Source organism: Sebastes fasciatus, chromosome 8 (genome assembly GCF_043250625.1).
Source record: "Sebastes fasciatus isolate fSebFas1 chromosome 8, fSebFas1.pri, whole genome shotgun sequence".
Lineage (NCBI taxonomy): Eukaryota > Metazoa > Chordata > Actinopteri > Perciformes > Sebastidae > Sebastes > Sebastes fasciatus.
Window position 1 is genome coordinate 15,389,931 of NC_133802.1, and position 10,728 is coordinate 15,400,658.

General features: G+C 39.8%; 1 protein-coding gene across 1 annotated transcript; it reads right to left on the reverse strand.

The window, feature by feature from the left end:
• ddx23 (DEAD (Asp-Glu-Ala-Asp) box polypeptide 23) lies at positions 1 to 10,250 on the reverse strand. Its single transcript, XM_074643750.1, has 17 exons — positions 10,111 to 10,250; positions 7,363 to 7,514; positions 6,849 to 6,965; positions 6,326 to 6,419; positions 6,169 to 6,234; positions 5,932 to 6,070; positions 5,706 to 5,839; positions 4,484 to 4,596; positions 4,218 to 4,361; positions 3,758 to 3,983; positions 3,511 to 3,656; positions 3,226 to 3,403; positions 2,577 to 2,819; positions 2,301 to 2,452; positions 2,092 to 2,200; positions 984 to 1,158; positions 1 to 824 (listed from the first exon to the last, which is right to left on the reverse strand). Exons 2-17 carry the CDS (start codon positions 7,512 to 7,514, stop codon positions 601 to 603), a joined length of 2,412 nt encoding a protein of 803 aa, XP_074499851.1. The 5' UTR covers positions 10,111 to 10,250; the 3' UTR covers positions 1 to 600.
• Between the last annotated feature and the right edge of the window lie 478 nt (positions 10,251 to 10,728).

Genomic DNA, 10,728 nt, shown 5'->3' on the forward strand with positions numbered 1-10,728 from the left:
TTCACTTCATACAAATGTTTATATTTAAAACGATGAATTGCAATTTAGTCAGAGGATGCAAAAGAAAATGACCGTCACTTCTGGCATTGGTCTCTTAAACAGTCACGAAACTCAAATTATGGGTAACAGAAAATTCATAAAAACATAGCACTTACTACTCATCTCCACTCACATCCTGGCTGGTATTTATCACATCTGATAACTGAAGAGTAGCATTTATGCAGTGCAGATCAGTTACATCATCTCTTCATGTTTACAGAAGCAAAACAAAACATCTACCACGGAGTACACAGTTACACATCTTTGAATGAGTACAAATATTCAAATTCACACTCGATGATCGATGACAAGCTGCCCACGCGTTTGAGCCTTAAAATCCCCAAACCAGTGCGGCGATGATTTCTGCAACGTTAACAGAGACTATAGCGGATCGAAAGCAAGGGAGGCAAGGTGGAAAAAGAACCAAGAAATCTTACCTGGAGATTAAATCCTGAAGGCAAAATAGAGACTGTTCAGCTACAACACGTTAAAACAGTTTGAGACCCTGATGTGTGTGTTCAGTGTATAAAGTCCTACTTGTGTGGAAACAGTTGGGCTAAATCAGGCAAAGATGGTCTCCTCGCGTCTCTTCTTGGTCAGGATGGTTCCAGGTTTGTGCTGAGCGTCCGGGTGGTTGGTCAGCTCCGGAGGGCAGTTGGAGACCGGGCTCTCCAGGAACGCCTGCTTCAGGTCGTAGAACACCGCCGCGTCCTCTTTGGTGAGGAAAGTCATGGCCACGCCGCTCTTTCCAGCACGACCCGTACGACCGATACGATGGATGTAATCTACAGGAGGAGGACAAGAACATGGCTTAATAAATACTTTTAATGAATTCTTAACTACAACACTGTTTTCCCCAAATAAATAACAAATTACGATGTTGAATGTAAAATAAAAACACAAACAATAAAGAAAAAGTAAATACTGAGAATGAGGCCTCTTACCTTCAATGTTCTTAGCCATGTCATAATTAAGCACCATGGAGACGTCATGGATATCGATACCTCGACCAGCAACGTCTGTGGCCACCAGGATGTCTTTGGCTCCCGCCTTGAGGTTGGAGAGCGCAAACTCTCGCTGTTCCTGGCCTTTGCCACCGTGCAGCGTGCAAGCATTGTACTGCGTGAAGAAGACAACCCGAGGTTAAATTTTGTTTTATGTTTTCAGCATTTTAGGAGGAAATCCAGCTCACTGACATGAGCCATTTGAGAAAGTGGAGTCCAGTGGTTCCCAAAGTGCGTACTAAGATTTTACTGATTAGCACTAAACAGAAAGAACAGTTGAGACTCATGGACATGGGTTATTATAGTTAACTGAAACGAAAACGAAAAAAAAGCAGTGAAAATATCTTAAGTAAACTGAAACTAAATAAAAACTATATCCTTTAAGAAAACTAAAAAGACAAGATTTTGCCTGGTTAAAAAAAAATTATTCAAATAAAATACAAATGAACGTAAATACATTTCAGTTTTAGTTTTTTTAGCTATAATATATCACAACCAAAAAAAGGAGACGGCATGAATTTCCGTCAACTCTCGTAACATTGAACCACAAAAATTGAACGGACTTGACATTCCAGGAGACGGCATTATGCCACAACTACTTCACTAAGGTAGCGTAAAGATTAAACATTACACAATATGGCCATATTAACACCATGTATTTTGTATGTACTGCATATGAAGCTACATACTTCTGTGAGTTGGCCCAAAACAGACTAAAAAGACTAAAACTAAAATTAAATATATGAAAACTAAAACTTTCTGAAAACTAAATTCGACCATGTTTGCACCAAATGTCTCCTAACTTAAACTTTAGCTTATTTAATGGACACAAACATTTAATGTTATAAAGAAAAAAAGTGTCGTTGCTTTAAAGACAGTTTTTCCCCACTTCTTTATAAACATACACGTCTTTGTTCCTTGATGGCACATTATATAAAAAGGCAGCTGTATTTGTACGTGATACAATAATAATAATAAATGTTGTATAATTCTGTAAAACCCAATAATAAAAGTTTTGGCCCCACTGGTCCAGTCTACAGCGACTTACCCCCATCTTCTCCAGAGACTTCGCCAGCACGTCACAACCCTTCTTCTGGTTGACGAAGATGATGATGGGAGGCTCGAAGCCATGCGACAACACCTCCAGCAGCTTCTTCCTGCGCGGCACACACAATCCAAAACCACTCAGTTTAACACTTTTAACAAAGATAAATGATACGTTGGATGTTTACAGTTTTACGTTTGTGTCTGTCTCACCTCTTCTCTCCCTCTGACATGAGCAACACCTTCTGTTCGACTCTCTCGTGAGGTTTGCCGGCAGACCCGATGTACACCACGGCAGGACGTCTCAAGTAGCTCCTGGCCAGCCTTTCCACAGCTGGAGGCATGGTGGCTGTGAACATGACCGTCTGAAAGGTGCAAAAGGATAAAGCTTGAAAACACAAATAAACAGTGCGAGTACCTGACACCTACACAACAAACCTACACATCACTCTTTTTTTATACATTAACACGTTTGAAAGATAAACATACTTGTCTGTATTTATGTTTTCCAGATTCAAAGTTCATCATCATTTTCTCGGGGTCCTCTGCTTCGTCGGTGTCTGGTTTCTGATTGGTCACTGGGATGTACTCCAGAATCTTCTGGACGTCGGGCTCGAAGCCCATGTCAATCATACGATCGGCCTCATCCAGGACCACGTATGTGCAGCGGCCCAGGACCAGGTAGCGGTTCTCCAGCACATCGATCAGACGACCGGGGGTGGCGATTACAATCTGTTAGAGAAGGGAAACACATGGTGGGTGAATGTGTGCGTTTTGTGTACGAAGCATTGTTACCTTTGTGTAATGTAATGGCGGAGTGGGCTTCCTGCCAAGAGACGCTGCATTAGAAAACAGTCTGTGTGTTTATCCTGACAGGCAACAGAGATATTTATATCCCCGAAAAGTATACTTTGTGCTTGAACTAACTAGGTGTACTGATATTTAGGGCTTAGTGTTGGAGAATATAATTAATAATTACTTATTTATTCAACATTTTGTTACAAACAAAATAAATCAAGACTGTAATTAATCACAGAGAGTAACAGAACAGACTTTAGTGGTATTTGCCGCTTGCTGGATGTTAATCATTTGTACTCGACTCCAAAAGAAACACGAGTGTAAATGCTGAATGTTTCACCTCACAGCCCATCCTGAGACGGAAGCCCTGGTCCTCCCTGGAGATTCCTCCAATCACGGCCACTGTGCGGATGCCGAGCGGTTTACCAAACTTAAGGGTCTCCTCTTCAATCTGCTGCGCCAACTCACGAGTCGGAGCCAGGATCACAGCGTAAGGACCCTGGTCTGAGTCCTCAATCCTGCATGAACAGCCAATCAGAGAGCAGAGGAGTGTAACAGACGGTTATGTGAGTAAAGAAAATGTAGTTATTAGCGGGTTTACTTGAGATTATTTGGGCTGTGTTACCTGTCGATCTTTGGCAGGGTGGTGATCCAGACGAGCAGTGGAATCAGGAAAGCAGCCGTTTTACCGCTACCTGTCTCGGCCACACCAATGATGTCACGGTTCTGTAAACCAATAGGAATGGCCTGCCTCTGAATAGGTGTCGGATCCTGGATTTTAAAAGAGAAAAGGCATTCTTAGTGATTAAATTTACTTGGACCAGTGAAAAACAAAGACTCATATTCCTCTTATGAAAACTCAGTGTGCCGACCTTGTAGCCACACTTCTCGATGACCTCCAGGATGTGGTCGGGCAGGCAGTACTCCTTCCAGTTCCTGATGGGGTTGGGGATCTTTCCTCCCTTGGTGGTGATGCTGTAGTCCTCTCTGAAGATTCGCCAGTCTCTGTCCGTCATCTCGTCCAGCTTCTTCTGAGACCAGTGTCTGTCGTCCCAGCGCTGCTTCGCTTCCTTCTTACGCATCTTCTTCAGTCTTACCCTGAGAGGAGAGAATAAAGATACTGTCAGTAAGTTGTTGAGTCATTACAAACTGTGTCTGCTTAGTGTCTGACAACCATTTTTGATTACATAAAACACATTTTTAGACTGTTTTATTTAATACACATACCATATTTTTGGGATTAGGTATAAAAACTTAAAACTTGCTTTTGAAAACCACCACTGTCCCCTTTAAAGCCACAAACAGAGCAGCTCATCTCCATGTTTTACTCACTCTTCCTGCTCCTTCTCTTCCAGCGTTCGCCTTTTCTCCATCAGGTCACCATAGAAACGTGACTGCTCTCTTTTCTGCTGCTTCAAGTCGATGCCGGCGATGAAGCCTCGTCCGTAGAGCTGCACGTGGTGCTTTTCTTTGTAACTGGGAGACAGATTGGGAACATCTTACTGTTCAGACTGGCACACATTCAAAACAAAACAAAGGACCTGCTTCAATTCAACAGACACACATTGCAGTGATACAATGAGTTCATATTTGCTCACATCGGGTTGTAGTCGACTGAGGTGTCTTCAGAGGCGTCCCACTCGAACACAAACTTCCTGTCATTCAGGTGACGAGTTCTCCGGCGTTTCTTGAGCCCGCCCAGGTAACGCTCCTGTAAAGATCAGATATTAAATTTAGTAAATTACAAATGTTGGAATTTAATACACAGTCGGATCGTGTTTGCAGTTTGCAGTGCTTGAATAGCAAAAGTAGGGCTGCACAATTAATCGAATATTAATCGCGATCACGATTTTGGCTTCCCTCAATTAAATGAACATGATCAGCTGTGATATTGTCGTTTACAATGCGTGCTCCACTCGTAGAAAACTCAGCTGCATATCATAACAAGTGCTTCCTAAACTAACAGCCAGTCACCAGGGGGTGATTGAGATGTGTTGGCTTCACTTTTGGGGAGCTGTCCTGCTGCTGCACACCCTACAGCAACAGCCTGCGAAAAACTTTCCTGAATGTTGCGGCTGTAGTCTAGAGTAGAAGAGTAATATACTGCATTACTCGTTTTGCAGGTCAGAGACAGTCATGGTGGCTGGCATTTCCTCCTTGTGCACCACGACCGGCTCTAGGTTAGCTTGGAAAGGCCTGGGGCGAAAGTGGCTCGCGGCTCCGACTTTGTGCTTTACAACACCTCTCATCCTCACCGCTCTCACTCCGAGGGACAGGGGTCCCTGTGCGACTGTCATCAGAGCGAGGGGTAGGCGGCGGTGTTAGCAGCCCACCCCACCCGTCTTGAAACACGGACCCTGTCTCATTTACCCCGCTTTGTGGGTGTAACTTTTTTGCTGTCATCAACATTCATATCTATAAAACCATGTGTTTATGATTAAATTGTTTACTAGAGTACAAAATTGTTTATCAAGCCTCTTAATTTGCTCTCAAAGTGTAGATTGAAACATTTAACTTTCAAACAAACGAGGGTGAATTTATTTTCATAATCAAAAATATATATATAGCAGAAAAAAATATTATAATGTCAGTGTTTTCCAATATCGTGCAGCCCTAACAAGCAGCTCTTTGGCAAAACTCAGGGATCCACTTTAAAATACAAGGACCTTGCTCTAGACAGGATTTAAATTACAAGAGGACCAGTGAGTATGGCGGTCCTAATGGGGCTTCAGACTCGGTTTAATGCAAATCTATATAACATTTAAAATTGGCGGTCACAGCCACCATTTCATCTGCGCACCACTATTTCTCCCAACTAACCTTGATGGCGTGGAGCTCTTTGCTTTTATCTTTCTCCTCTCTGAGCTTTTGTCGTCCATCATCGTCTTCATTCCCGTTGTTTTCTCGCTCCATTCGCTCTCTTCGCTCTCGTCTCTCCCTTTCCTGGGGGTCCTCTGTAAACACACACTCTCAGTTCCCATCATCATGCTTCTATAAACAGCATGCAGATTGTTTGAAACTGAATGAACCAGAGGCTGATACGCACCCAGCATTTTTCTACCCATGTCCTGGAACATCCTCCTCTTCTTCCTGTCATCTTCCAACAATTTCCTCCTTTCCTCCGTCTGTAGCTCCCTCCGTTTAATGGCCTCGGCTTCTCGCTCTGCCTTGGAGAGGAACTTGGGCTGAAAAAGGGCAAAATAAAAAAAGATGTGAGGAAAAAATAAAACTGGGTAAAAAAAAAAATCAAAAAGACAAATGTGAACCTCAGGAAACTTCTCACCTTTGCCTCTGCTTCCTCTTCTGCCTTCTTCTTGGCGAGAAGCTCTTCCAAAGATAAAGGTTGGACCTGAACAGAAGCAACACGGGTCAAAACACCCAAAATAAGAACCTAAGAAACGATGTAACGCTATGAAAGATTCAGCAAAACCAGATTTTACCTTCTCTTTCTTCTTTTTTTCATCTTCATCCTCTTCTGTTTTTATATCCTTTTCTCTCTTTAATTTGGCCTCCTTTGACTTGGGTGAGAGACTTCTACAAAGGAAAGTGAATTTAAACAAATGTCTTCAAAATAATAATAAACTCTTTCCTCGTTTGTTTTACTAATTTCAGTGTATAATTCCAAAACAAAATGTTCATTGTAACCTAACCTACTCATACACATCCAATGATTAAAAAGGAACCAGAAAAAGAAACATCTTTTATTAACCAACACCTTCGTAAATACAAATAAAAAACATAGCTACCGATAGTTTAGCATTTGACTGACATAAAGCATCCACGTTTGCTTGACACTTCTGCATTATTAATATAATTACTCCGATATGACATGAACGTAGCATAAATGTGAATGATTATACAGTTGTTTGAGAATCTTCAGAGTGGTGGACAAAACTTTTTTTGTTTTTTTCCGAAGAAGGTGAATCATCATTTACATGTCACGTGATCCTTCTTCAGCATTACCTGTCACGACGATCTTTATCACGTCGATGGCCATCTCTTTCCTTATTACGGCCCCTCTCTCTGTCCTTGTCTCTGTCACGCTCCTTGTCTCTGTCTTTGTCTTTCATGCGTCGGTCTCTGTCATTATAATACAAATCAGATGCAATGTTTACATTTTTTAAAAATAAGACAAATGCTCTGTGTGTGCAAAAATTTAGGGCTGCCCCCTCGTACTCGATTTGTCGACTAATAAGTTGTTTTTGTCTCAGTCAACTAAGATTTCTTTAGTTGATTATTCTTTTTTTTATGATTTTCATGCTGAATGACTACTTTCCAAGACACTATTGAGCACATCTCTGGTAAACACAAGATTTAAAGTGTTGTTTTTGTGTGATTCTTTGTGGAGAAACTCAGTTTTACAGATCTGACGATTAAATCGATTAGTCGACAAAAACATGTGACGTGTTATTTGACTAAGAATTTCTTTGTTCGAGGACAGCCCAACAAAAATCACAACAATTAGAACTTAAGTTACCTTTCTGGAGACTTGGATCGATTGCGTTCACGAGATCGATTGCGTTTGCGTAAAGGTGAGACTTTACGTTCTCGTGAACGGCTGCGCCTCTTCTCCCTGTCTTTGGACCCTGAGGATTCAGCCTCCTTCTTGTCTGTGGGGTCGGCTACCATCTGCAAACACAAAGAGCACGTTGTTACTGTTAACATCTGCTATTTGACATTCACTTGGCCAGGTTTTTTATAAAGAATAGCACTATTACTTTTGAGAAGCCATAAATTAATGAAGAGCCCACAGTTATGCTGTTAAATTTAAATTTGCTTTAACAGTTTTTTCTAACAAGGTAACCTTTGAGCAAACCTTCTTTTACAGATAAGACAGTGAGCACAATCCAGGCCATGTATAATACATGATGGTAGTTTGTACTTGGTTAGTGAAAAATGGGGTACTTTTTTGTTGTAGTCCACCAATCACATTCACTATAGTGCTAAGCATCAGCACAACAAAATGCGAGTTGTATGTTCCAACTTTATTGAACTCTTAAGTCCATACAACAACAAAAAAACACTGTATAGGCAATTGAAAAGATAAAAACACTTTACCAACAGAACATAAATACATAAACCGTTAATGTATTAGAGGTTCCAGTAACTTGTGCAGTCATACTACATATTTTGTTTACATAAATTAATGTGAACATGGATTGAAAGAAGACAAAGCATAAAAGAAGTCACATTTATTTTTTATTTTCTTTGTTGCCAAAAACAGAAGGTTGTTATGAGGAAATAACGAGGTGGTTATCATCCACCTCGTAGTAACCAGGTGGATAGGTGGGAGCCAATCATAAAAATGTAATTATGCAACACAAAAAGTATTACAAGCGATGGTCACACTAAACATGCGCCAACTACATCATTCTTTAACATAAATTGCTTGTGCCCAGCCAACATGGTTATGCGGGCCCCACATGGGTTATGCTGGGGGTTACTGGGTACCAAGTGGGTATGGGCCCAAAATGGGCATCTTATCTGGGGCCGACTTGGATCAACTAAGTAGGTCCCACATGGGCTCCCCATGTGGGCTACCCGTGTGGGTCCTATTGGGTCACTAATGGTAAATTAGTGCATGGGGCCAACATGGAAACTGTGGACAAACCCACTCATAACCAATATTTCAGGCCATGTAGTCCCCATGTAGTTCCCAAATAGAACTTAAACCTGGGGCCGAGATGGGTCTTGGGTATGTTGCCCAGACTGGGCCCATAAAACACCCATTGTGCTCCTGCATGAAACCCACAAGGACAATTGGCACGGGGTCATTATGGAGCCCATGGACAATCCATGGCCACATGGGCCCCACATACAGATGTTGGCTGGGTGTGATGGGTTTTAGCATATGTTTTACGTAATTAAATTATAATATAAAACATGTATTTAGTTTTTCGCGTTTTTTGTATTAAGTTTTACCTGGGGGACAATAAAATAGAAATTATATATATGAAAATTTGAAGTTGAATATTGTCTAGTGCTGTTTTTAGATAACAAACAATACACTGCAGTCTCTCAGATACAAACAAATCACAGTGAATGACGGTTTAAGACACGTGTGTCAGGTTTTTGGCTTGTCCGCTTTAATTTTACATCAATGTAATTCTCCTGCTAGTATCTGGAGGTAGCGTGCATTAATAGAAATAAAATCAAAGAATATTATATTATTAACCTAATCTTTTTTTCTTTTTTTAAGCAAAATCTCATATCCACAAATCCAAATTGAATAACTGTAAATCCTCATTTTTATTGTATTTGAAAATGAAACCAATCAATACATGAAGACTATTTTCTCCTCCAAAAACAAGAAGGCTATGAAGACAATGAATGTGTGCACATCATTTAATGTATTTGAATGAATGAATAATGTCATGTAATGGTTATTCTGTTTCATTTGTAAAAAAAAAAAAAAATGTGGACCTATCATGTACTATACATATTCTGCTAGATTTACTATAAAATAGAAATTATAGATGAAAAATTAAAGATGAAAATGTGAAGTTTATAGTTTACAATTTATTTATTATAAGTGCAATTACCTCTGTTTACATTACATCTATTTTTATATTTTATACTTCTAGTGTAACACTTCTGTTTATATTTATTTATCACATCTACTTTACCTGTTTTATTTGCTTTATAACTGTGTGTGTGTTTTACCTGTTATATGTTTTATCTGCCTCGTTTAGTCTTGTCAAGTATTTGTTTTAAAGCACTGACCAGAAGTGGCAACTGTGCATCTCGTTGTATTTAATAAAATGACAATAAAGCTTTCTATTCTATTCTAAAATTGAAGTTGAATATTGTCTAGTGCTGTTTTTAGATAACAGACAATACACTGCAGTCTCTCAGTCACACATAGTGAATGACTCCACGGTGTGTTTTACATCAATGTAACTCTCCTGCTGGTATCTGGAGGTAACCTGCATTAATAGTCTTACAGTAAACGTTTCAGACTTGTTTTAGTTTCATATTAAAGTGTATTATTGTTCAGAAAGCTCAGCGTGTCGCTTAAAGGACGTAAACAACTTAAAGTGATGTGATGCAGAATGAACAAGCTAGCTTCTCACGTTAGCTAACAACTTAGCAAAAAGGCTAATTATCTTCAATAAAACAGCCCAAACACTCAACACAGAAACCTCCCTCGAGTCAAACGGTTCCCCTTTATAAAACACAACAGAGGGAAGGTGAACTTAACAACATTTATAGCTTTAAAGCTTACCTTTATCACTTGTCAACAAAACAACTTGCGATGTTTGTACGCTTCAAGAAGACGCCATCTCTCTCCACACGAGAGAATCCACCGCAAGGGTTTGTGGGAGTCGTAGTACTGAGCGTCCCACACAGAGTGCAGACAACAGCTGTTTACACTACATTTCCCAGCAAAAGTGGAGGTATTTTATAAGGGCCCCGATTGTTTGGCACATGGACGTCAAAGTGCCTGATCAAAAATAACTTTAGACTGTGTGTGTCATTTTAGGCACGAGGTGGCAACCGTGTTACAAGTTAACACAATACTGATTTTTATAGTAAATCTAGCAGAAATTGTATAGTAAATTTTTTTTTACAAATGAAACAGAATACTTTATTTTTTAAAGCCAGATGACATCATTCATTCATTCAAATACATTAAATGATGTGCACACATTCATTGTCTTGATAGCCTTCTTGTTTTTGGAGGAGAAAATAGTCTTCATGTATTGCTTGGTTTCATTTTCAAATACAATAAAAATTAGGATTTACAGTTATTACATTTTGATTTGTGGATATGAGATTTTGCTTAAAAAAAAGAAAAAAAGATTAGGTTAATAATATAATATTCTTTGATTTTATTTCCATT

Bases quoted from the DNA above. Each gene is read 5' to 3' on its own strand.
- ddx23 (XM_074643750.1), bottom strand. From the start codon at position 7,514: ATGGTAGCCGACCCCACAGACAAGAAGGAGGCTGAATCCTCAGGGTCC. The intron at 6,966-7,362 runs GTAACTTAAGTT...TTATAATGACAG, and splicing joins CGATCCAAGTCTCCAGAAAG to AGACCGACGCATGAAAGACA. The intron at 3,984-4,217 runs GTGAGTAAAACA...CTCTCCTCTCAG, and splicing joins GAAGAGAAGGAGCAGGAAGA to GGTAAGACTGAAGAAGATGC.